Raw genomic sequence first — 27,710 nt, forward strand, 5'->3', positions numbered from 1 at the left:
GAACTTCAAGTCACATCACCTTTCTACAAAGGACCATCGTGCATGTAGTACATGTTGCTTACCCGTGGGCCTGGGGGACCTGTATCTCCCCTCTGTCCTTTGAAACCCTGAAAAAGAGAATTAAATAAATAAATGCCCGTTACACTAACACTTGAAGCAGTGAGAATTTTTTATCTGGAACATGAACTTAATAACCTTCCCAGAAGTCCTCCTCCTCAGGGCCACTCTCTATCCATTCATTGCCCCACCTATATTTGTGCTTGGGATTGCCCCAACCCAGCTGCAGGACCTTGCTCTTGGCACTGTTGAACTTCTTGAGATTCTCATGGGCATCTCTCAAACCTATCAAGGTGCCTCTGGATGGCAACCCATTCCCCTTCAGCAAGTGAACGACACCGCACAGCTTGTGTCATCCACAAGCTTACTGAAGGTGTACTCAGTCTTACTGTCCATGTCACCAACAACGGATGTTCACATCAGTAAGAGGTATCATCCCTCTGTCAAAAGCTTCCTGTTTACAGTACAGAAGAGTTACAGGACTGAACCTACCGGTAAGCCTCTGGCACCTTCCTGGCCTGGGAGGCCTGGTTCTCCAGGTTTTCCCTATGGGAAACAATCATGTTCAAGTTAATGAGAGGCTCAGGCCCACCCCTCTGCTGTTGAAAACTCATCCCACTTTTCCTCCTTATGGGTAACAGCACTGAGAACTGTGATTGCCTGGAGTTTCTCCAGCAACATCTCTGTCTGAGCTTGCAAGGCCAGTAGTGACAGAGACATTTTCATACCTGCACTGTCATGAACATACATTTTGAACTTCAAAGGTATTTACACCTTTGGATCGATGCACCTTTACAATGTGTTTCTTTCAGAGGGATAATGCACACAACCACAGCAATACCTGGTCAGCACGTACAAAATCAGTATCTGCATACAGAAACCAGCTGTTCTGCTGGAAGCACACAAACTGCAGCTGTTGTGACAAGCATTTCTCCATTCCCCTAAATGACTGGGGACTTGGCTTTTCACAGAAGGACTAAATCCCATTTGACAAAGCACAGAAAGAGGCTGGCAATGCCAGACACTGAAAGCACGTTCTTCTTCTAAAAAACACAGTGGTAAGGAATAACATTCACTGCCCAATTTATTAACATGTCCTTTTGGCTGACAACTTCATGGCTCAGCTTTTTTTTGCCTTCAATAAATGCAAGCATAGACTAAGTAGAGAACATCAAATATAAACCTCTCTAATCCTGGACAACAGAGCCATTACAGAGCAACTCAGAAAAGGCTTTCTTTTAAGACATCTCCTCTAAACTTTTTATACTCCATAATCTTCTACCTAAAAATGCAATCCTTAGATTTAATGTTACAAGACAATCTTCTTTCTTTGTAATATTTGCAATACTTGTAAAGGTGGAATGACTACATTTTGGAGTATTTATAGTAGTTGTAAAAGAACCCGGTTTCTTTTCAAGAATCCCAGAGAGTGAATCTTATAAATTGCTCGAGACAATATAGCCCCTCTGGTGTTAGAAAAAGATGTGCCAACAGATTTCCTGCCCCCATAGAGCCCATAGATAAGCAGCTACAAAAGTAATAGCTGGATGTGGTCTGTGATTGCCTGTGTGAAACACCTGTAAATTACATTACCGGTTCTCCAAGAGATCCTGGCTTGCCATCTTTGCCATCATTACCAGCAATGCCCTATTAATGAAATGCACAACAAGGTATAACAAGGAGTTTATAGGAGAGATTGGTACACTTGCGTCAATATGAAAACTCAAAATAGCACCTCTGCTTCATTGTGATTGTATTTAATTTTGCTTAATGCTCCAGAAATTCTGTTATTTTTATAGTTCAGACATAAAGCTTTTCTGTCACGTTTCTATAGGGAAACACTTTTTGTTTTTTCCCTATTCAATATGGCAACTCTAAGGGGCTTCCTCCTTCTCAGCAAGGCAAGCATGTCAACAATCTTAAAGAAGGATCTAAAGACAGCTGTTATAAATCATTATCGTGTCATTATAGTGGCATTCACTTAAACTACTTTACACTGCAAATAACTCTAGTCCTACACCAATAAGGAAAAAAAAACAAAACTGAACTAAATGTTGTATTAATGCCTTTTCCAGAAGAAAAGTGTTTATGCCCCAGATGCACTTGAGTCAGTGCAAAGGAATCCATTTCAACTATGGATTGAAAGGAAGGTGGTATTCCAGACTATGAATTCTTATTCCCTTACACTGGTGCTATTACATTAATTTCGTGCTCTGTATAAGAGTAGTTATGCAAAAAATAAAAATAAATTTAAAAAAATGAACAGGCAGATGAGGAACAAGCCTGTTCCAGGTAGTTAACACTTAGATTTGGTGTGATCAAATACAGCACTCATGATGTTCTGGACAAAGGATATAGCACCAACATTACAGGTATCCCTTAAAGATCATGTAGAGCTTTCCGAGCACCTTAGGAATCTGTTTGGTTCACATCTACATGTGCTTATAAACAGTTCTATGTATTGAAAGAGAAGGAGCTGAACTGCACTCACGGGAAGTCCAGGAATACCTGGTGGGCCCTGTGGACCTGGAGGGCCATCTTTACCCTGGAAAGAAAGTAGAAACACCAAGGTTCAGATGAGTTTCTCAGATGCTTCTCATATAAAGATCAAATGCAATGTTTGACATGGCACCACTGTGAGAATCTGCTCTTGCAGCTCATATCATGCTGTGTTTGGCTTTTCTTGACTTCATTTCTGCTTAAACTTGAAAGTTTTTACAAAAAACATACAGTATTATTTATAAGTTGTTACAGTTAGAGAAACCACTAAAATGACTGGTATTTTCATCCTCAGTTTGGTTATATTTAGCACTGAGTGCTTAGCTTCTTTCATGAAGTGTCCATCCAGAAAATAGAAAGTCTATATTTTATATCTCTTGAATCAGCAGTTATAAGAAGTGCCTTGTTGACTGTCCCAAGAGAGAAATCTCCTCTTATTCATAGAATCATATAATTGTTTGAGTTGGAAGGGACCCTTAAAGGACACCTACTCCAACTCCTCTGCAATGAACAGGGACACCTACAGCTACATCAGGTAGCTCAGAGCCCCATCCAGCATGACCTTGAATGTCTCCAGGGATAACAGACAGTTATCAGACGGTTATAACAGACAATCTCACGAAAGCATACAAGTTCCTTCAAATTATTCCAACCTTAATCACCCGTTTGAAAGGGAAGTTCACCTAGCTTGTCCATGCAATCTGTGCCCTATCTGATGGTAGTGCTGACTGATTTCACAGCAGCCCCCAGAAGAACAGTTTCTGGGTCCGTTATGATTGAAACAGATGCGCAAAACGTGTCTTGCTCATTAGGAAACCCTGCTCCGGAAATTAATCACAGAATTACACAGTCCTAAATCATGATTTTTTTCCTTTTCACACCTAGGTAAGCATCAATCAGATTCCAATCAGATTATCCTTCTCTCCTAGAGTTTTCTGATGCATTACCATAAAATAGAATCTGAATGACCTTCAAATGAAACAGCAGTAGCAAAATTCTTCATGCATTTCTTGAAGTTTCCACCTATACAAGTGTTTGCAGTGGTGCCAAGAAATGGTCTAAAAGCGTGGGACCCGAGCAGTCTGTGCTGTGGCATTCTTCAAAATGTTGCTGGTTTTGTTTTTGACAATCCTCAGGCACAGTTCAAGTGTTATCCTGGGTCATGCACCAGCCTAACAAATTAAGTCATCATGCCACAGAGGCTACAAGATGTTAATAGCAAAGATAGATACACGAGAGGTACAACTACCTCCTTGGTAGGCCAAGAGTGCACTGATGAAGTTACATGTACTGGATGTTTCATTCTGGCTAATTTGGAGGAACAGGAACAGAGCAATCTGTTGTTATATGTGTGGGTCCTACTTGCAGGTATAGAGTTGTTTCAGAATGAATAATGTCGGAAGCTTTCAAAAGACATTACTTCAGTTCCATCTCAGCTTTATTCACAGAGATAAAGCTAGGTAAAGCTAGTGATGAAACACATAGCTGAGAGCTTACCATGTCTCCTGGGTTTCCTGCTGGTCCTATTGGTCCCGGTGCCCCATCCGGTCCCTGAACAAAATAAAGCAGAAACAACATGAATAATTAACACATTTTGTACCTTTGTCAGTGTGCTCCCTACCACCCTAGAACCACAGGTCCATGCATACAGAGGAAAAAGACACATCAGGAAAAAGAATCTACTAGAACATTGCAACTTGCTCTCCTTTGACAAGATCAGTTTTATTTTTCACATTTCAGTTGAATCCATTCACACTCTCTTTGTGATTCCCATGAGGATGTCATGGAATAGATATAAGAATTCTGTTCCTACTAAAATAGACTTATGGCTGTGGCAGTAAATGTTCCCATACTATCAGTTTCTCTTAAAAATCTTCTTAAAATGAGCTTGCAGAAGTGCAAATGACCCACAAAGAGGGCCCATGTGTTATACTGGTGGCAAAGCAGTCAGCATACTCTAGGCATCACTACCATCTGAAAGCAGAATTTTAACAGACTTTTTTTCTTCCAGTACCTCCTGTCCTTTAGGAGTTACAAGTAAACTCAGCTTTAAAGAGACTATGCTGATTCCCATTAAAGACAAATGCTGAAAACCCTTATCATAGCGGAGTCAAATTGCTCTGCAAGCAGCAATGTGAGTAGTAATGACTGTAGGCAAAGACAGAAAGTTTGGAAAGAAAAGTCCTTTGCTCAGGAAAAGTCCCTGCTCCTGGAGACTGCAAGTGGTGATATCACAAGCAGGAGAGCCAAGTTATTTCAGCCTTGCTTCTGCAATGACACCCCAATATTATGACTTTATATAGACAAAGAAGCATAACTGTATTTGTGGAGAGAGTAGAACAAGAAATAAGGATTTTGATGCAGCAGGTAACATGTAAAAGGCCTCTTAATTCAAAAGTAAGCCGTAAGATACAAAAATTGGAGAAAATTCACTCTCATATTACTGCATAAAACTGAAAACCAAAAACACTGTTAGATCTGCCAGTTCCAGACTGACAACTTATTCTTCCTATAAGTAAACACCTATATATGTACTCCTAAGTAGTCTCTGTGGAAGAGTTTTCATGATCATTGCCTTATATAAAGAGAGAGACTGAAGCTTAGCATCAATTTACAGAGTGAGATGAAGCAATCAATGAAAAGTGGCTGATGTATTAAATAGCAATTATCATGAGCAGAGAAATCTATGACACTCAAGGGACCATTAGGAACCCACTGGAAAAGGAAAACGCAACGTGCAGGCAGGTGAGCATGGCCCTTTCTGCGGCTACTGTTATTAGTAAGGAAAATATAAGACCATCTGCTTTGGAACAGAGGAACTTACAGGTGGGCCAGGGCTTCCAGGAGCCCCTGCAAAGCCAGGCATTCCAGGGTGTCCCTGCAAAACAAAAGGAGAGACATTATTCATATTTCCATTTGTATGTAGGTTCATTAGGTACTGTGAGGTAACATCAAAATGAGACAATACACAGAGTGCTGGTTATAAGAAAATAATGGACTGCAGCTTTTTAAATCGCAGTGCTGATTTTCAAAGTATGCACTTCAGTAATGAACACAGTTAGATTTAGGGTGTATTTTCTGTAATATATATTTCACGGTACGTTAACAGGAGCTGAGAACAAATATTGTGGGAGAAGACCTGGCTGGAAATCAATGTTGTTTAAAATATCCTACAATTTTCTTTGAAGACTGAATTTGCACCTTAAACTCAGCCCTTGACAAAAATAATTGTAAACATTTTCTACAACTTAGACTATTTTCTTTCTTGTGGAACATCCTATAGGAGTCCAGGAGAGACTGATATAGGAGATACCTTCCAGGATAAATAGCAAAACTGGCCTTTTCAGTCCAGAGATGTTTAATCTCCTGGACCTCATGTAGGTGTTAGCTGGGGAAGTGAACAGAAGTTGGGTACTGCAGAGAACTGAATGTATTCAATGCAGAGGTGAGGAAAACATCATCTTGAAATCCAGAAACACAACAAAGGGAAGATTTGCATTGGAGATTGGAAGGGAATCCTGAGGAGGACTTCTATGGTCCCACTCTTTAGTAAAGTCCATTTGAGGTTTAGCAGTGATGGACAGCTCCCATCTTTCTTGTCTTTTTTTCAAGTAGTTGGATTTTTCAGCATTAGAGCAACTGTTGATGAAGAAGGAATCACAGAGGAAGCACTATTGGAAAGCATAGTTCATTTTTACCTGTTCACCTTTTTCTCCTGCATCCCCAGTTATACCACGGTCTCCTTTAGCACCCTTGATAAATGAGAAAAAAAAAGTCACCAAAAGTCACTTAAATTCAGTATTTTATTAGCTTTTTGACTAATTTCATAAGGCACTTGGTCATCTGAGCATAAAATACAGAAATAAGAACTGAACCCTGCTTGTGCTCCTCTTAAATTCTGCCTGTGATTTTCCCTATCAGTACTGGAGCTAGCAATATATGGGAAAATGGTCTCTGAACCAGGATGGCCTGTTACTTTTATAGATAGATAGATAGATAGATAGATATGTATATATATATATATATATAATTTTATTTTATTTTTTTGGCTCAGGGACACGAAGAGGACATAAACAGCCTTAAAGATAAAAAGGCTGTTAGGCAATGAACTAAATGGGATTTTGGTAAGGAATCATTCATCCCGCTAAGGGCATCTACAGCATTAGTACTAATCTCTTTTCCCTTCAGGGCCAACAGTGCCAAAACCAGCATTTCTAAGGTGCAGCCAGAAAATTAATGCCTAGAATGTGCCCTCCAATCTCTCTGTGTCTCTAACAGAGAAGAAGCAACTAACTCAAAAGCAGATGACTGTATTATCAATGCTTACAGTTGCTTACAGGCAAGATGAATCTCACACAGCAAAAAATACTGAGATGCTGGGTATACAAATTATGACCTGAACGACACAGAGGACACTAATGAATTGCAGGCCATTGAAATGATTCTCTGGTTCATTACATGAGAGCTAGGAGCCAAGTAGGGAAGGGAGAGTTGTACAGATTTGCATGGTGCTGGTAGAGACAACATATTGCACTTTTAAAAGTGCAGAGCTCTCCAGACCGCCAGGAGCCTCCTCAAATATTTGGAAAGGAGTCATACTGACAGCCTTTGTCTTTGTCTCTTCTGAAAAGTTTTACAGTATTTGCTCTTAACAATTATAAATGCCATGAATTTGCCAGTTTACTGAATGCAAGTCAGATTATTTATCAATTATTTGATTTTATATTATGCACATGTACAGTTTAAGTCTTGTAATTTCATAGATTCATCATCATAGAATCACAGGATGGCCTGGGTTGAAAAGGAACACAATGATCATCTACTTTCAACCCCTCTTCTATGTGCAGGGTCACCAACCACTAGAATAGGCTGCCCAGAGCCACATTCAGCCTGGCCTTGAATAACTCCAGGGATGGGGCATCCACAACCTCCTTGGGCAGGTTTCAACTGAACAGGCTGAGAAGCTGTTGCGAAGAGCCTTTGCAGTGAGAGTTGGGGTTGCTCAGCCTGGAGAAAGCTACAGAGAGACCTTATAGCAGCCTTCCAGCAGCTGAAGGGGGCCTACAGTAAAGTTAGAGAGGGATTCCTTATCAAGGAGTATACTGTGTACCAATAAGAAAAAGAGTAGTGGCCTTAAAATAAAAGAGATTAGATTAGCTATAAGGAAGAAATTCTTCACTATGAGGATGGTGGGGCTCTGGAAGAGGCTGTCCAGAGAAGCTGTGATTACCCCATCCCTGGAAGTGTCCAAGGCCAGGTTGAATGGGGTCCTGGGCAACCTAACCCAGTGGAAGGCGTCCTTGCCCACAGTAGGGTGTTGGAACTAGATGATCTTTAAGGTCCCTTTCAGTGCAAACCATTCTATTCAGTCTTGCTACCCAGACCTCCACTTTTGCATAGCATTAAATAAAGCAGCTTATGAGAGTCTCAGACTACCTGGGTTTTCCACTGGTTGTTGTCTTTATGGGATGCTAATTCATTTGAAAATTTAATCTTGGAATGTACTCTCATTTTGATCAGCCTTAATGTTTGCTTTTGAGACTCTACTGCTCACCTTCAGCACACTTTAATTTGCAAGATTTAAAATTAATTTATGAATCAGTATTAGTTTGTCCTACACTAATAAGTGCAAATACAAAGATGTTAAAATAGCAGAAGTTGTTTTAGACAGTAGGTCAGGATGCAGGGAAGTATGTTGGGAACTGTGGCCTTCATTTCTTCTCTCTCTCTCCATTGATTTGTTTTGATTTATTTCATGTTAGGTATTTTTAAAGGTTTTGACTGACCAGCCACTGGCACTGTGAATAGAATGCTGACAGAGCTATTTGTGGGCAATGCTCAAAATGTGATCTTATTGGAATCCTTCAGACACTGTGTTTTACATTGTCCTACGTCCCTAAATCATGAGGTAGAAAGATACATCTGAACCAAGTCATTCTTTTTACAGGGTATTTCAGGGAGCGTTCAGGATATGCGGATCTGCAAATATTGCAGATAGTGTATTTGAAGGCCACACTTCAATTTAAAGGGATTCCAACATGTGGGATATAGAAAGGAGAGGATCAATGCGGGAAGAGGGTTACTGCTGAACCTCTAATTGTTTCCTCACCTGATTTGGATTGACAGTTGATTCTGATTTCCATCTCTCTCATCAAAAGATCAGTGAAATGAAATTCTTTATCAGGAATCAAACCCTTTACGTTTTGTTTTGTTTCATTTCTGTTTGTTTGTTTTTGTGAACAGAGGGATGGTAGAAGACTGCATTTAAATGGAACAATGTTCATGTAGAGAGCTGTGCATTTCTGTGCACCTGTGGTACTCCACTGAATTGCCAGTGCAGGGCCCACCCAATAGGTCAGTTCTACCCCTTAATATAGGGATGGGTCCTACCAAGAGCCTGTGTCACCAGTGCTCTAACTAATCACAGGTAACTTCTGCTTAGAACACTGAAAATCAACCAACCTTTTGGCCATCCAGCCCAGGTGGGCCTGCAGGACCTCTGGGACCAGCATTTCCCTGCAGTGCAGAAGAAGTAGAGGTAAATACTAGTTTCTTACAGATCAAGAAGGCAGAGCCTGTCATCCTCAGTGCTGGAGGCAAGGTGGACAGGCCACCTTTATGCTCAGTATTGCAGATTGATCTGTTCTCCAGCACCTACTGTACTATACAGATCTTTTTGCATATGGCATTGAAAGGTTCATCAGCACATTATGTATTCCTCTTGGTTAACCTACAACAATGTCTAACACTGTAGTTGGCTCTTTTCCAAACAAGCTAACCCTTAGGAAACCTTTGTGGTTATATGTATCAGCCTTGGCCACTGCTGGAAACACACAGTCTCAAGGGGAAGCCACAAACAGAGTGCCACAAAAGGATTAATTACAAGGCAATTTCCCATCTGAAAAACTGAAACCCATCATGCCAAAACCCATATGGTAAAGTACAGTCAAGATCGTGATTAATTAGAATAATAACATTCTTCGTGTTGCTGTTTACAGAAGTGCCTGGTTTCCTGGAACAGTAAAGTTTTGATTTTCTTCTTCCAAATTCCTCCTTGCAGTTCAAATGGGATGCATCAAAGCTCACTATGGACTGATGGGTCAAATTCTCAGTTACACCACACATTTTTTCACTGACTTATTTCCACTTAGTAGAACTGTAGAGATCTACTAGCATAACTGATAGAGGAAAACTGAAACCGAGAACATTAGATGAGCTTTTTTAGGGCTGTGAAATAATATAGGATCTCTGGATGGTAGAGAGCCATCACTTTTACTCTCACTCTGTCCTGACAGATAATTGAAAAGGTTAAGGGATTAATTTCAGCACATGTCATTCATTAAAACCCCTTAACCTCCATCCTTTATTTCAAGTCCTCTGCAAAATTTGTCTCTTAAACAATAGCTACTCCTAAAACTTCCTTTAGGCATCCTTGTAGCCAGTAAAAAATCCACATAATGATCATGGCTCAATCAGCAATGCACTCTACTCAGTCCTCAGTCACTGTTCTCTACTTTCTTTTCATACACCACTGCTATTTCTCCTACTGAACAATGAACAGGTCTGAAAAACAGCTTCCTGTAGGAGCTTGGTTTCTCCTACAGAGTAGATGATGGACAAGAACAGGTGGATAGGTAGTGTTTTCCTTGAGAGGACCAGGAAAACCCACTCATAAATATGTGGCTGATAGGCTGGTGCAATCACAGGAGTTTTGGTTTTTTGACTATGGAGTGGTTTACCGGGTGCCTGTCCTGATGGCTGCACATGGGTCTCACCTGTCTTAAAGGGGGAAATAGATCCTAGCCCAGGAGCTGGTAGGGCTCACTGAGACAGTTTTAAACTAGGTGTGAAAGAGGAAGGGAATAAAATAAGGCTCATTAAAGATGAGTCTAGGGGAATGATGACAGGACTGGGAGTGAGGCAAATGTCTCAGCTAAAGTGCATCTATACCAATGCACACAGCATGGACAACAAACAGGAGGTGCTGTCAGCCATTGCATGGAAGACAAACTATGACTAGTTGTCATTACTGAAACATGGTGGGATTGGTTCCACAACTGGAATGTTGCAATGGATGGCTTTAAGTTCTTCAGAATGAAAAGGCAAGAAAGGAGGTGCAGTGGCATGGCTTCCTATGTTAGACACTGTTTTGATTTGCTGAGCTTGTGGCTCACAATGATAAGGTTGAGTCTACGTGGGTAAGGATTAGGGGGAAGGTCAATAGGGCTGACAACCTGGTGGAGAAGTTATAGAGTGCCTAACCAAGATGAAGAGATGGATGAGGTGTTCTACGAGCAGCTGGCAGAAGTTGTGTGATTACCAGCCCTTGTTCTCATGGGGGACTTCAACTTCCTTGATATATGCTGGAAATATAATACAGAGCAGAAAAAGCAGGCTAGGAGGTTTCTAGAATATGTGGAAGATAACTTCCTGATGCAACTGGTAAGAGAGCCTACCAGGGGAGATGCCTCGCTAGACATGCTGTTCAGAAACAGAGAAATGCTGAGAGATGTGGAGGTCAGGAGCTGTCTTGGGCAGAGCAACCATGAAATGCTAGAGTTCTCTATTGGTGAAGTCAGGAGGGGGGTCAGCATAACTGCTATCTTGGACTTCTGGAGGGCAGACTTTGTACTTCAGGACACTGGTAGGGAGGGTCCCTTGGGAGTCTGTCCTGAAAGGTAAAGGGCTCCAGGAAAGCTGGTCACCATATTCAGTTCTGGTGAGGCCACACCTTGAGTACTGTGTTCAGTTTTTGGTCGCTCACTGCAAGAAAGACATCAAGGCTCTGGAGCGTGTCCAGTGAAGAGCAATGAAGCTTGCAAGGGGTCTAGAGCACAAGTCTTATGAGGAGTGGCTGAGGGAACTGGGATTGTTTAGTCTGGAGAAAAGAAGGCTCAGAAGAGACTTTATGGCTCTCTGAAGCAGCTGAAATCCAGTCCATTGACTCCAAAGACAGCTGTAAAAGATTCAGTACATTGTAACTAAAAATAAAAATAAAAAAATTAACCATGTAAAAATATTGTTAGGAAAAAAAATAGTTAAATCATATCCAAGGGATATAGTTAAACTAAATCCAAGGGATGACCACTTCCCTAGATCTCTTACCATTTTCCCATCCTGGCCGTCTCTACCTGGTGGTCCTCGGAGACCTTTGTCACCTTTGAAACCTGGGATGCCTGGCAGTCCTGGTGGGCCAGGTGGGCATTCAGTGCACACATCCTAGGAGAGAACATTAAGAAGTAAATTAGCAACAGAATGAAGGTATCTAGTAGAACCTGAAGATGCTGAGTATGAATGCAGCAGCAGTAAGGAGAAACATAACCTGTGATTCTATGATAACCTGTAGGCCATTGCACTTTGACCACACCAGGAGGAGCTGGGTTATTTTGACATACAGTGAAGTGAGGTTAGTGTGAAGGAGAGAGAGGGCTAGCTTCTGAGCTTTCACAGGATCCCTTGGGGTGTTTTGGGCAGCTCTTAACTGATCTTAATGATCAAGAAACCAAGGAAACAGGATCAGATAGCCACAAAGCAACACTATCAAGAAAAAGCTTTGTTTGTAATCTACAAGACTACTTGAAGAAAACTCTGTCTCTATCAGTCAAAAAGACCTGAGTTACTGCTAAAGGGGCATACTGCTATGGAAAACTCCATTGTTGCAGCACAGCACCAGAAAGGGTGTTCTGCAAAAGAAACTATTCTGCAGCTAGCCTGGCTAAGGAGAACTCATCTGCTGGAGTTCATCAAGACTAGGTGAACATCAGAGTGTCTTGGCCAAACTCAGTCATGAGAATTACAACCTCCCTCCCTCAAAAATTATTTGAAGCATCATCTCAACACTGTTTTCAATTCTGTTGTCCTCAAGGTATGACATTTTCATTTCAAAGACAGACTTCCATTAGTAAAACGGAAGTGAGTCCTGGCTATGAGAGACAACATAGCCCAAAAGATGGGACATCAGGTCAGCTTGGTACAACTCCAGCTCAGCTGGAAATATCAGAAAAATATTTCATTCTTCTGTGAAATTGCAGGGAAAAGTGTCTTTCTGAACGTCTGTTCCTTCATTAATATTTTCCTACTGAAAACGTAAGAGCTTAAGAGATACCTAGAACAACAGAGTCTTAATTGCATCTGGGGTCTGAAGGTGATGCTGGATGTAAAGCTGGGCCAGGCATGGAGTGAAAAAGTATCAAACATAAAGAATATACTGTGTGTGTGCAACTGTAATATAACTGAAGAAAAAAAAAACGAAAAAAAAAAAGAAAAAAGAAGAAGAAGAAAGGAACATCACAGTGACATTCCATACCCAAGTAACAGTCTGTTGCTACTCTCTTGATCAGAAATACCAAACAAATACAGTGAAATTTCTGGAAAAAAAAATACTTTGTTGCCTGAGAAAAACAGCTCTTCAATGAAGTCATTTCAAAGCAGCAATCTTAAAAGGGTCATTTTATTAATGTGGTTAGTAAAAGGAGTAATTTTTTTAGTTTCTTTTAATCAATAAGGAAGGATTTCTTGCCATGTCTCAAACCTGCTTAAAAATCTCCCAACTCAGACCATGTAAATCTTTAAAGATTTTGCAATCAGCACCTCTCAAATACAGACTCATTTTCCAGACAACTGTCTACATGGAGAGTAAAAGCAGACAGACAGATCACCATGTATGAAACATGGCTGTATGTGGTGGGGTTGATTACCTGCATCCTTTTAGAGGCATTATGCAAATTGAATTTGCATCCACAGTGTGAAGTGTAGTGACTGTTGCAGGTGTGCGTGAAAGATCAGCCATTTGATTAAAGTGGTTTCCATTTTCTGCTTTAGGTAATAGTTATGCTATATAACAATATTTAATATATAGCTATATAACAATAGTTATTTCTAGTTGGAAGGGAAAGCCTCCCAAAGATATGAAAAAGTATCAGAGTTTTTACAACTTAAACCACATTACGAAGATCTTTGTAGGCCATGTCACTAGTGTGGGCTGCTGGAAAGCACTGGGTTTTGATCTCCAGCACATCCTTGTGTGTCCCAACAGCTGTGCCAGCACGAGACCTGCAATTTTCAAGCTCTGCTGGAGTAGTTTAAGGCATCTTTTGCACTTCCAGCTCTGACACTCTCCCATCGCATGGTGTTAGCTAGGTTTGAATCAAACATACAGATAAACTCCCACCATCCTCAAAAGCTGATTACCTTCACTAAGAGATTTATGTCCTCCGGAGATAGCAGGGGTGAGGTACCCTGTGGAGTGAAAAATTCAGGCAATTTTAAAAGGTATAAATGTAAGAAATCTTCCTGAATGTGTCTGTGGCCTGGTATAAGTTTCTCTTTGGGCTAAAAACATATCAGTTCCCTTACATTATCAATAAACATCATATCTGAGACCTCTGTGTATTCTTGATCATGTACTTGCTCATAGCACGCTATAGTGTTTTTAAGAAATTGTCTTCACAATTTTGGCTTTTTTTTTTTTTTTTTTTTTTTTTTTGCATGCAGAACACTCAGTTATTTTTATGCTGTTCCAAACCCATCATAGGTACTTTAATTATAATCCTTTAATAGTTCCTAATTTTGTTGTTGTTGTTGTTGTGTTTTTTTTTCCTGGGAAGAGCAGCAGAGAAAAAACACTGAACCATACTCAAGACAATTTGTACTGGAGGAAAATGAAATAGAAGAGAACAGAACAGCAGGACAAAAACTTTTTGGGATGCAACATGGAAGAAAAGTTACGTACTGGTTTTCCAGGAGGTCCTCTTTCCCCTGGATTTCCAGGTAGACCCTATAAATTAAGAAAAGGAAAATTCTATGAGATTATGATACGCTAACCCTCTGGTTGCTCCCACATTCTGCTGATTGCTTTGGTCTAACAAATGTTTCTGCTGAGCACGGCTGCTCTCTGCATGTGGCACACAGTCAACTCCTCCATGTACAGATTTAGAAGTTGACCTTCTTGGTTTTTTTTTTGCTTTTTCTTAATCACTTCTTCTCATTCCTTCCTAAATCTCTCTTATTTACATTATGACCCAGTGAAATTCACACAACTGAAATTGCTCTGGTATGTCTCCTGGTTCCAGGAAAACACTATGACTGCAGAAGTGTGAAGGATGAAGCTTTAAATTCCTGAAGACACCTGTAAAATGAAAAATCATGGCCTCTCTTTGCATTAGTGTTGCAAACAAGACCTTGCACCTGAAATAGTAATAGTAAGTAAACTTTTTTTTTCTTTTTTTCTTTTTTGATGTGAAGAAAGTATTTGTGTCAGTTTTCATGAGATGAAAATGAGGAAATGAGCAGCAATCTTGGAATTTAAGGTGCAGGAAGTCACGGTTAGGAAAAGGTAACCTTAATGGGCATCTCTTGCCTGTTATTAGCAAGTCATTAATTTGTTAAAAAAACAAACAACATTGTTTTGAATCTTTGCATTAAGTAATGCTTACACAGACAACTGAGTCTCTTGAAAAGAACAGTTTCTCATTACTCAGACAGTGAGAGAAATCTTCAGTGGCATTTTCAGTTGGACTGAGTGAGATTTCCAAAACTATTCTCTAACTTCTCTATCAAGTTGTTGTCCTATGTAATTACTCCTGCATATATGTGATCCATTGCTGTTGGCCATCTTAAACTGCATACAAAAGACTGACCTACACAACCACATTTCTGTGTGCAGAACAGTTTCTACTTACTACTTAGAAGTATCTTATCCGTGTTCAGTTTGGTTGCTTTTGCAGTAGGACCCACCTGAGGAGGTCTCTGTGACAGTGCCAGATTCCCCACCCAGGACGTTAATCAACATAAGCAATGCCTGTAAGTTGGCCTAGGCTCAGCACACCCAGGGAACACCTGAGGCTACACAAATTAGAACATGGAAAGTAGCTTTAAGAATTAGTCAAAGGCTTTGTTAGGAAGGGGGTTAAGAATTATGTCAATCACCTCAATTCAAGTTGTTTCATCACTTATTTCCACTAAGTTCACTGTACTATTAATGAAGCCAACTAGATGGGGAGTTCCTGGGCTGACTGGGGAACTCAAAATCTACGTGCACAGAGGCACAGCTGTGATAACCTACTATACTGCAGTTACAGCTATAGGGCAAAACAGAATTTCATCCTTGTATCTCACTTATAATTTAAATTATGTAGTCCATGTCAGAGGAAAGAGAAAATGAAAAATGTTTGGTTGCTCTTTATGTCCATATTAAACACTTCTGAGTGAATGACAACCCTTCAGTTACCTTGGCTTCCTAAGAGATGAATATTAAATATGAACTGAAGTGACATAAAGTGGAACTGAAGTGGCACTGAATTCCATGAATGAAAAGCTTGTTTTTAGAGGAAGCTAAACCTTCCACAAGTGAAGTTCAAGAGAAGGTAAAGTGTGAAGGAGATATTCAGATCATAATTACCCACAGATGCCCTTATGGGGAATTGAAGAAACACAAGACAAAATTTCAACCATTTTTAGATTACTGTTTCTAAAGAGCAACTATGTGGTTGTTAGAAGACTGTGATCTTCCCAAAGTTCCTTCTGTTGCTAATCTTCAGCTCATGTTCTTGGCATCCTCTTAAACCACACGTCAAAGTGGAAGAGGATTCCCTACATACCTATTAAACTGATCTTACATTCACGTATTGGCCATGTTCAGGAAGACTCACACAGCATTTGTTTTAAGGAGTTAAACAGAAAGCAAAGACTTGAGCCATGAGAATCATCCTTGATCAGAAAGCTAGAACTGAATTCTTTTAAACATGGCTATGATATCTACACTGCATCAGATTGCTTTAGGACAAAGAGATAGACCTATCTTTTTGAAAGCTGTATGATGTGGAGCTGGTGATGTCTTTTAGCAGGATGTAAATAAATCAGGATGAGAAATGCCATGGTTGGTGAACTTGAAAACCACAGCATCCACAGGAGAAGCCAAAAAGTTTTAGTACAAGACTGCAAAAAGAGAGCCTTCTTTGATGAATGACTGTCTGAGTTGAAATATAGGACAATGGCACTTCAGCATGCTGCATTATTGCAGAATAGGCAATGGGCTGAGTCCAAAACAAAGAAAACACTGCTGAGCTATAGAGACCAGGAGTTAGAAAAGATAACAAGCTACAAGCTGTGAACTACTCTGAGCTGACTGACAATGACAGAAGGTACAGAGTATAAGTATATTAGAATATCAATTAATTGTACCACTGGATATCAGGGAGGACAAAGCAGGCAGCAGAGGGGAGGTGTGATGCACAGGATCCAGAGTACTTGGTTTGCCCACAAAAGCTGACACGCACAAATGGTCCCAAAGCAGGAATGGATGGAAGCTGTGTAAATGACACGTTGAAAAATAAAACAAAGAAAATTTATAAGGAAGCCAGCCACATGCAACAGTAAAATCAAAAGCATATGGTTGGAAAATACTACTACAAAATAGGAAACTACGCATAAAATCACTATCATAGATAGAGGTTTTCTAATTTCCAGGAATAACAAGAAAAAAAGGAAACTTAATTAGTATCCAAACTCTTTGGAAATGGCTTTCGAACTGCATGGGAAAACCAACCCCAGGAAAGAAAAGTCTATTTTTCAGATCCAGTGGCAGTATGCACACACTAAGTTTTTGCAATTACAAAAATAAATAGATGGGAAGATTAACTTCCCAGTAAAATTGGAACGTAGTTATCAGTTATCAAATAATTAGCACATTTAAAAATGATTAATGCTTTTGTTAATTAAAATTATCATAATCAAAATACAGAAAGACCAAATCAAATGGGTGCCCTCAGTGCTAACTGTAGGACAAGAGACTTTGTCATTCAGATTGTATTTTAATTTAAGGTATGCTGAAAGGAAACTTTTTTCTCTCCCAGCAGACAAGCAGAGCAGAATGGATGCTTACAGAGAAAAGCATAGAATCATTTTCTGCAGTTTTCAGAGCATGACACAGATTTGGCCAATTTCTCTGGATAGGTTACTTAAGGCTATGCTTTTTTAATAGCTGATAAAGGAACACTGCCAGCTTAAAATGTGCTTAGATTTTTCTTTTTTCCAGAAGTAAGTAAAATTAATATTTGAAGTAATTTCATTGGGGGAATGAAATTAGGCATGTAACAGTCCTATTATGGAGAAAAGCAGTCCAACTAGAGGGAAATACAAATTACAGAATAATATCATAGAATGGCTTGAGTTAGAGGGGTCCGTAAAACCCACCTACTTCCAACTCCCTGCCATGGACAGGGTTGCCACCCATCTGATCAGGCTGCCCAGGGCTTCATCCAACCTCCAAGGATGGGGCAATCACGGGTTCTCTGGGCAACTTGTTTCAGTGCCTCACCACCTTATGAGTAAAGAATTATTTCCTAAAATCTAATCTAAATCTCCCTTCTTTTAGTTTGAAATCATTCCGCTTTATTGAACTTTATTAGGCTCACATTCACCCAGTTTTCAAGTCTGTCCAGGTCCCTCTGGATGGTGGTGAACAGATCCTTCTGTTGTATCAACTGCACCATTCAGTTTTGTGTCATCAGCAAAATTCCTGAGGGTGCACTCAATCCCACTGTCTAGGCTGTTGATAAAGATATTAAAGAGCACCAGTCCCAGTGCAGACTCCCGAAGGAAACCACTCATCACCAGTCTCCACCTGGATGCAGAGCCATTGAATGCAACTCTCTAGCTCTGGTTATGCAGCCAATTCCTTATCTATCAAATAGAACACTCAACAAATCCACATTTCTCCAATTTACAGATAAGGATGTTGTGTGGGACCATGTCAAAGGCCTTACAGAAGTCCAGGTAAGTGACATTGGTTGATCTTCCTTTGTTGACTGATGCTGTTGGTCCATTCTAGCAGGACACCAGAGGCCAGGCATAATTTGCTCCTGGTGAAGCCATGCTGGCTATTTCAGATCACCTCTTCACCTTGCGTGTGTCTTAAAATAGTTTTAAGGAGGATCTGTTCCATGACCTTTCCCAGTGCAGAGGGGAGGCTTACCAGCCTGTAATTGCCCAGGTACTCCTTTCTACCTTTCTTCACAATGGGAGTGATGTTTTCCTTTTTCCCAACAATGGGGACCTTGCCCAAGAGATGTGACTTTTCAAGTATGATGGAGAGTGACTTGGAAACCACCTCAGCCAGTTTCTTCAGGACCCTGAGGTGCATGTTATCTGGCCCTTAGACTTGTATATATTCAATCTCATCAGGTGGTCTCAAACTCTCTCTCTGCTTACAGTGGGAGGGATTTTGCTCCCCCAACCTCTAACTGGAGGTTCAGGTACATGAAAGATGTGGGAAGCCTGATTGCCAGTGAAGACCAAGGCAAAGAACATGTTGAGTATCTCAGCCTTCTCTGTGTCCACTATAGCCACTTCTCCCTTCTCATTTATCAGAGGGGATACATGCTTCTTGAGGATATGCTCTTCTTTTCTAACCAATGAACCCACAGGATCTCTTGTTATTCTTTGTATCCTTTGCAAAGTTCAGTTCCATCTGTTCCTTGGCTTTCCTGTTCCCATCCCCAAATATAAGAATAAAAAAAAAGAAACAAACAAAAAGAAGAATATAAAAAAGTTTACATTTTTCAGGCTTTAAGAATTGGGGCTTTAGTTAATCAGAAAAGAAAAGAAAAAAAAAAAGACAAATTTAGAGAGGATGATATAGGTAGACCAAAGATGATACAGAAAAATAAAGCAGTAGATTCAGCTGTTCACTGCTTTGTCCAGAAGAAGAGGTTACGCAGGGATTTATGGACATAGTAAACTCTGAAGAATAGTTCATACAAATAAACACCAAACCTTATGCTAAGAGTAACAGAACAAAACCAAACCTACATATCTCTGTACTGTAAACTTGGGCAAGGATTTTCAAAGCAAGGTTTAATAAAGCAAGATACTGTCCCAAAAACACTTGGTATTTGAGCAAGCTGCCAAAGTTTCTAAGGTAACCTAGGGCAGTAGTATTGTTAAACATATAGCACATGCTTTAGGGCACTGAAAAGGTTTTTTGATCACAGAACCATGGAATCATAGAAGTTGGAAGGGACCTCTGGAAATCGTCCAGTTCAACCTCCCATTAAAGCAGGTTCCCTTCAGAAGGCTGCACAGGAAAGTGTTCGGGTGGATTTTATATACCTTCAGACAAGGAGACTCCACAGCCTCCACAGGCAGTCTGTTCCAATGCTCTGTCATCCTCAAAGTAACAAAGTTTTCCCTCATGTTCAGATGGAGCTCCCCATGTTCCAACTTGTGATCACTTGACTCCCACCCATTAGATATTTATAAACATTGAAAACGTCCCCCCTCCATCTTCTCCAGGCTGAGTGGTCCCAGGTCTCTCAGCCTTTCCTCATAAGGGAGATGCTCCAGGTCCCTCATCTTTGTGGCCCTCTGCTGGACTCTCTCTAGAAGTTCCACATTGAACTCTCCAGCCTGTGAGGTCTCACTGAACGGCAGCACAGCCTAATGGTGTGTCAGCCACTCTTTCCAGGATGCAGTCATGAAAAAAAACAGTGTATTCCTCTGGGAGATAATTCTGGTCAAAGCTACTGCAAAGGAAGCATTCATTCTTTCACCTCCCAAAATACAACTCTAAATATGATATTGCAGTATCAGGGAATATAACAACCTATAACAGACACATTTCCAAGGGCATCTGATGAGACTGCAGCTGGAAAAACAAGGCAGAGAATAGACTACTGTATGTGAATGTGATTTAGAAGAATTACTCAGTTTTGGGGAAAAACAAAAAACAAACAAAAAAAAAACCCATGAAATACATTTGCAGGGGCCACAGCAAAAGACAAGACATTGAGGCAAGTCATTAAGGCTGTTGCCAGTGAATAGCTTGGGAATTATGCGGCAAGCTCCTATCAGCAATTCAAATCAGTGTTTCTAACTGATGACATACTGTATAAACACAAGAGAGTACAAAAATGGGCAAGCTTCAAAGAACACAGGAATGCTACCCTGATAGAGAAATGTGCAAAAAGCAGAACCAGAAATCCTTTGTACTACTCATAAATGAAAGTGGAGATCAAGAAACTGGGAAGTGCAGGATCTTGTCAAACAAAGTATCCCTGCTGTTATACCAAGAAATGTTGGAATGTGCTCTGCAGTTACATTTACACATCCTGAAACACAAGTAGAATTGCTTTATAGGTGATCAACCAGAATACATAGTTCTTGAAAGGCATGGTGACTGCAATTAAATCAGTTCATGTAACAGAAGATGTGCTTTCTAAGTACTATAAGTGATGATTTTGCTTGGGTAATTTCCTGCTGGGAAAAGGAGAGATAGAAAGACTGCAGTGCTGCCTCTCGAAGAGCTGACCAGTCAACACTGATCTGAGCAGAGCCAGAAAGACTTAGAAAAGCTGGCACTGCACTCACTTCATATGCAGTTGCAATAAGCTCATCTGTTTTATCTCCTGTATAAAAGCTCTATATTTCTAGTTTAAACCCTCTTGGTTAAATAACTCAAACATTTGCTATGGTTGCTCAGGGACATGAAGTGATAGACCATTTCTGCCACAGTAGGCTTTAGAGGAATGCCACTGTCACAATCGTTTGTCTTAAGATGGAGCAGGTGAACAAAAAACACAAGATCTTCTTTTCTGAATGCTTCAGGAGGAAAGGAGATTTATTTTATAGAAAAGTGCACCTCTTAACGATAATTGGTGTATGTCAGTAATGATGCATGCTTGCATGTACTTCATGGTACTCATTTCAGATAAGAGCATAAGAACAGGAGGAGAGTTACAGAAGGCCACTGTCCCTTTCCCACAGCATTTCTCCAACAGGCACAAATGCAAAGATCATATCTCTCAGAATCTTCACAGCCCCCTTGCTGATTTTCCTCCAAGGCAGGTTTCCATGTCACAGAGCTGGATTAGCAGCAGAGAAAAAAACTCTTCCCTTTCTGATTCAACACTGTGACAAAACTGGGCAGCAAGAGGGCTCAGCTATCAAGCTGGGAGTCTGCCATGCTTCCCTCTATCCCTTAGCTCCATGACTCAACTGCAGAGAGTTGAGTGAGAAAAATGCACAGAGAGGAGGTTAAAGTGTCATCTCTCAAGCACAGCAGCAGCAGGAAAATGAACTCATAAAAAGCTTCTTAGTGGGGGTGGCCTTATTTTTATAGAAATATTACAGGTTACTTATCTTAGAGGCTTCTAAGAATTTCCTAGAGAGCTTAACTATCATCTTTTTCTACTGTAGGATCATTCCCCAGTGTATGCTGCCACATAAGTTGTCCATGGCTTTCCTTGAAAAGTTATTCTGTGTCCTAAGTTTCTTTTTCCCTGAACTCCTGAAATATAAGAGCTCAATTTTTGCAAATCATCTCCATTGCACTATCCTAGTAACACTCAACACCAAAGTTGAGTGTGCACACAATTTTTAGGGAAATTAGACTTAAGCATCAGCAAATTTTGTAAGCACTTACAATTTTGTTTTACTTACATCCTGGCCAGGAGGCCCCTGTGGTCCAGGGATACCAGGTACACCACGAGGACCCTGGCAGGGAGAGAACAAACACAGAAACATGAGCAGTACTTGCCAGATTATCCTTAGCTGAAGAGAAAAAAACACTCAACTCAATAATTACTTGGGAAAAAAAAAAAAAGAAAAAAACAAACATCACCAACAACAACCCACAATGCTAACAGTTAAACGCTTTCAAAAGAGATTAAAATAAAAAGTAATTCCACATTGAACTATCACAGCATCAGTTGTTCCTGTGCATCCAGGAATTTTAAGTGCATCACTCCAGTCAAATCTCACATACCTCAACTGGAAAGGTAATAATGACTCTTTATAAGAAGGCAAGTATATGAACAGAGAGAAAATACAACTGATCATGGGACTGTGGAGGAGAAAAGAACATTCAATTCCTTGGTGTCAAACTAGTACACACCATGACTGGGCTATACCACTGGAAATGCATACCAGCATATAGTGAAACTATAATAAACAGCTATTAGCTTCACACCTATAGACTGCAACTTTGTAAACCATGAAGGAAATAAGTGTGTTTGGTTAACACTTAAATGCAGGGTTTTCTGTAAGCCTTAAGCAAGAAAAATACTGAAAAATATTTATACATTTGAGGCTTTGATTATAAGGCATAACAACATGCCTTGAATTGTGTGCCGTGACATACTTTTTCTTTCCTCCTGTGGGACTGTTCTGAGGTGTGAGGAAAAGTTGTCACCAGAACAGGAGTCCGGATAACTCTTTTTCTCATAACCCACTACAGCAAACACGTAGTGGTAATGCACATCCGAAGTCTCATTTGGCTAACCAGCCAACATATGACTCTACCATCTCTTGGAAAAATACAGCACCAAAAAATTAATGATGATTTTATGAAATCACTGTTAGTAACAAAATTCATGTTTGCCCCCTCCCCACAAAATCTGGGTGTAGTGAGAAAGACATACTGTACCAATGATCCTTTGTCTCCTGGGGGTCCAACAGGGCCCTGCAAATGGAGAAGACAGAGCAATCAAAATACTAGCAGAGCTTAAAATTAACATTCCATTTGGTTGAGCGGATGGGTCCCTGAAGAACAGAGATAAGAAAAAAGAGAAAAGAAAGGGAAAGGAAAAGGAGGAAATCTGACAGGCTGCCCAGACAGAAATATGCAATACTCACAGTGGGATGTTCAGGGGGAAGATCAAAGGAAGAAACTGAGATGGATCATGGAGAAAAGGTGTGAGAAAAAAAGAGAAAAGGAGACTAAAGAGGACAGCTATATGTTGACATGTTGCTTGTCAGACTGAGCCCTCCACTTCCTCATCACATTCTGCTCTATCTTATCATTAAATCCAATTTGTTACACTATTCCAAGTGGGTGAGCTGATGAATTTGAGCCTGTAGGCCTGAATCTTGGTGAGCTTCAAGTCAGACTAGCTGAATAGGAAAAGTGTGAGTGCCAACAGAGCTGAGCGGCTGTGAACCTGTGCTTTTTCATCATTACGTGAGTGTTGTTGAGGTGTACGTGGGTGTTGATCAAGGCATTAGTCTCCCTGAATTGACTTGTGTGGCAGCATGTGTATTTGTGTACACTGTACATGCCCATTGGCAATATGGGCTCAGCTTTGCTACTGGCTGAACCCGGGGACGTGGAACTGCAGCAGCCTTTTATCTTTTGGACTGGGACGGGAGAACCTCTCCATGGTCCTGAAAGCCACTGTGTTCAACTTCCCCTAAAACAAGGAAAAGCATCTCATGGGATTTGCGTGCTCTTTAAATGAGGTTAAAGGAGGGAGTCCAGCAGACTTGCATACAAAATTTGTTTGTTTGCATTCACAGCTTACACAGGTGCATAGAGCACTCCAGAAGTGATGCAGTACCCATATCCAGCAGGCATGGATCAATCTAACATCCCAAACACATCCCAGACATGGTTTGACCTCACATCTCTGGGGCTGTGTTTGAATAAATTGGTTCACACTATGACTCCTCTCCCTTTACTTTCTAATTCAGGCATATTAATTCACTAATCCTCATAAAGTTCTCTAAGCATGATGCCTTAATGCTCTGCTAAAGCAAGGGCTAAATGCATAATGTTAAACTCATAGCAATATGAAGAAGGAAAGGCAGATCATGAGTAACTCCCTTCAACTTAGTGCATCACAAATTTCTATTAGGGAACTTGAACATGAGCATGTGAATTCACCCCATTTCTCCTTGCAGTCACTTCCTCTGCTTTTAGTTCAGCTGGGAAATTGACACACTCTGATAATGCTCACTTTATGGCTCAGTGTTATGCAAATAGTAAAACAATACTTTAGCAAACAAAATAAAAGCAAACAACAACAAAACCCATCCTAATCTATCTATACCTTTCACACAGGGAGCAAAATTCAAGAGAGATTAAGGGCACAGGAGGAAACAAGGTGAGGACTCCAATTAAAACAAATTGCTGACTCTTACCTCTGAAACTGAAAACATTATATACCCAATTTTGTCACATTACTAGAAAGGGTATAGGCTGACACCTTTATTTAGTGTATAATATGCACTGAAGCATCTCCACTGAGGATTTTCTTTTTTAGTGGGACTCAATATGTGTGAAAGCCTGATGGATTAAATGTTATATAGATCTTATCAAATTCTGAGTCTTTGAACTGGAGCTGAGGTTATGACAAACCTGCAGTGAAGAAAATCATTATAATGGTGGTTTAAAAAATAAAAAATAAAAAAAATAAATAAAAAATAAAGAGCTAACCCTGTAATGGATCTACAACTCATTAATTAAATACTAGCCACATCCTAGTGACTTTCAAAGAAGTCATTCATTTCTAATTCAACTTTAATGTTAATGACTGAACCTTAAGAAATGCAACAACATCACTGTTCATTATCTAAATCATAGTAAAGTAACACTCAGCAAATTTTCTATCGTTGATACCATTGTTAAGCACCACGATGGCCATGATATGGTCATGATGTGCTATGAAACCGACCCAGTCTGCTTTACTATACAGAGTATTCAGCAGGATAAAACCAAATATTAAGTGGAAGTGCACCCCAGAATGCTAGATTTATCAGCCAGTATCATACAATATAACTTATCATTTCAAGGTAATTTCATGTACTAACTGAGAAACTTCTAAGCAGATAATCAGAGCATGAAAATGTTGGCTTTAGCTGGTACAGTATCATGGCACGTATAAAGGAATATGAAAGGATGCAAAGACTCTGATGTTCTCTAGCAGTTTTAACCAGATATGAAGTTTGATTTCTTCTAGACTTATTTCACTTGTGCATTTACTTAGTAGAGCAGGAGGGCTACAAAGTCAGAGCACTGTCAAATCCCCTTGAGCTCAAGAGTAGTCATGCATGTTAAGTACTGGGATGATCAAATCCCAATATCATATTTTCTGGAACAAATCCCACAAACATCTCATGCCCACTAATAATGGTAGAACTTCAAAAACAGCAGGAGATGATGGCAGACCTGGATCAGATGTAACTTAATCTCTGAGGGAAATTATGAAGACAATGGCTCTCTTGGAAGGCAGCGATTTAACTAATCTGATTTTATATTTCCCTATCAGTTTCACTGATGTGGGCATGTGTGTCACCGTCATTCTTCCTAATGAGGTGACAGCAGGGTTACATCTCCCTGTTAAACCAACTCTGGTAGCTCAGCAGAGACCTCGGCTCCCATCCAGAGCCAGCGTGTCAAGATCTGAAAAATCACAAGTAACTGACAGCTGCATCCATCACTCTGATAGCACTTTTTTGCCTTTCTCTTTCAACTAAAACCAAATGCATCAAGATCCCTCACAACAAACATGTGGGCATCTGAGCCATGAATGGCAGCTTTTGGGCTAGCATTGTGCATCTTCAGTGAGTGAAATGCTGTAGGCCCTTGGCAGAGGGGATCACAGGGAGCCCATTCTCCAGATGGTGATGGGTTAAAAGGTTAAATTTTTGTCTCATCACAGGTTGCAACAGCCCCTGCTACTTACAGGTGGTCCAGCCAGTCCAACTCCTGGCACACCTCTGTCTCCTGGTTGTCCAGGGAGGCCAGGAGCTCCCCTCTCACCCTGAAATAAAGGGAGAAGTTAAAGGCTTTGTCCACTGTGGAGAAAATGTGCTGAAATACAATACGGTTTTCCAACAAAACATAACACTGGTACAACCTGACCTGATCCTGCCCAGTATGAAATGGGATCAGGCTGTGGCAACACAGTTTCTGTCATGTCACGCCAAGAGAAGTGCCTCCCTCCTTCAGAGGGGTTCACCTTTGTGAGCACTGACATCACATCAGCATGTGCCACATCGCGTAACTGAAAAGGAATACAGCTACCACAAGTATTTTAATTTATTTTAGCACACAGCATCCAGTTCCCAACAGTAGTCCCATACGCTGCAATGGCTGATACACTGCACTAATTTGAGAACATCAGATTTTAGATGAATAGGACATCTGCTTTCATGGAGTTTCACACCTGCATTTGCAATTGCCAACAGGGTACTATGAGGCACTTCCCCTGGCTTGGGCAAACACTAAGTACTTAGTTCTCCTTTCTCCGCATTTGTGTGGTAGACAGCTAACCTGCAAGCATTGATAAATGCATATTATTTATACAGGGAAGACAGAATTAGGAAGTTGGGATGCATCTTAATATTCTCCTTTACCAACACAAGCGTGTTCACAGCAGTGCATTAACAATTCTTAAAAATCAATTCTACAACTCTCTCTAGGGGACTACACTACAAATGGAGAGACCTCCCTTTCAGAAAACCAAATTTTCAACATTAAAATCTGCAGAGCATAGACAGCTACTTGGTGCAGTTTAATGGGCACTGTAGACAGAGAGTTAAGAAAAAAATCAGCTACAGTACTTAAATTTAATGTCCTTTCTCTTTCCTTGTTATAGAGAGAAATATCAAATAAGATTTTTTATGGATTATATTGCAGTTGTGAGAGTCAGTCTCACACTGGCAGTAGACATATAACAATGAGCCTTATTTATGTTATTTGTTATTACACTATTTCCAACTGTACAGAAGCTTGACAGAAAAATGGTTACCCACGAATTCTGCCTGGCCCATGTTCATTCTGCAATATCTCTTACTTTATTTCCTTTCTTTTTCTTAAACTAATCTTCTATTTCAGAGAAACAATACTGCAAGGACAGTGAGAGAAAATGTATTCTCATTAGTTTAGGCACTCCTGCAGATCTCTTATCTGTCACTTTGTTCAAGAACATAATTTCAGTACAAAAATTTCAATAGTATTTTTCCATGCACAATTAAGATTCCTACCATCTTGTGTTGATACTGAACAACGTATTTCATCAGATTTCCTTCAGTGTTTTTTTTTCTTTCTGATTTTTATATTACTTTCACTCTATTATTGTGTCTACGTTCTGAACTGTCAAAAATATATACAACAGAATACAATGTATTTATGCAGAATGCTGCAAAAGCAAGAGAAAATCCTTCATAGAAGTTTGGTTATTTCAAAAGTACGGGACCCAGTCTCATATTGCTGTATTACTACCTATCATTTACAAAACCTGCTTCAATATCCTATTTTTCTTCCACTCCAAATCAGGACATAGTCATTTCGAAGAGGAGAATTTCTGATATATCTGACTGAAGACTCAAGCACAATCCAGATGCTTACAGAAGCAAATGCTTTTGCTGTTCTGTTC

The 27,710-nt window shown here is 40.2% G+C and overlaps 1 protein-coding gene across 2 annotated transcripts in view; it reads right to left on the reverse strand.

The window, feature by feature from the left end:
* COL22A1 (collagen type XXII alpha 1 chain) overlaps positions 1 to 27,710 on the reverse strand; it is a 231,224-nt gene that overhangs the window by 18,004 nt on the left and 185,510 nt on the right. For both annotated transcript variants that reach the window (XM_046920616.1, NM_001139439.2), the window contains 14 exons: positions 26,016 to 26,093; positions 22,979 to 23,014; positions 21,994 to 22,047; positions 14,288 to 14,332; positions 13,747 to 13,794; positions 11,662 to 11,775; positions 9,019 to 9,072; positions 6,255 to 6,308; positions 5,381 to 5,434; positions 4,054 to 4,107; positions 2,549 to 2,602; positions 1,651 to 1,704; positions 550 to 603; positions 63 to 107 (listed from right to left, as the gene is read on the reverse strand). In XM_046920616.1, the coding sequence (XP_046776572.1) occupies positions 63 to 107; positions 550 to 603; positions 1,651 to 1,704; positions 2,549 to 2,602; positions 4,054 to 4,107; positions 5,381 to 5,434; positions 6,255 to 6,308; positions 9,019 to 9,072; positions 11,662 to 11,775; positions 13,747 to 13,794; positions 14,288 to 14,332; positions 21,994 to 22,047; positions 22,979 to 23,014; positions 26,016 to 26,093 (798 nt within the window). The remainder of the gene's footprint in view (positions 1 to 62; positions 108 to 549; positions 604 to 1,650; positions 1,705 to 2,548; positions 2,603 to 4,053; positions 4,108 to 5,380; positions 5,435 to 6,254; positions 6,309 to 9,018; positions 9,073 to 11,661; positions 11,776 to 13,746; positions 13,795 to 14,287; positions 14,333 to 21,993; positions 22,048 to 22,978; positions 23,015 to 26,015; positions 26,094 to 27,710) is intronic.

This window comes from Gallus gallus, chromosome 2, assembly GCF_016699485.2.
Source record: "Gallus gallus isolate bGalGal1 chromosome 2, bGalGal1.mat.broiler.GRCg7b, whole genome shotgun sequence".
NCBI classification, from domain to species: domain Eukaryota; kingdom Metazoa; phylum Chordata; class Aves; order Galliformes; family Phasianidae; genus Gallus; species Gallus gallus.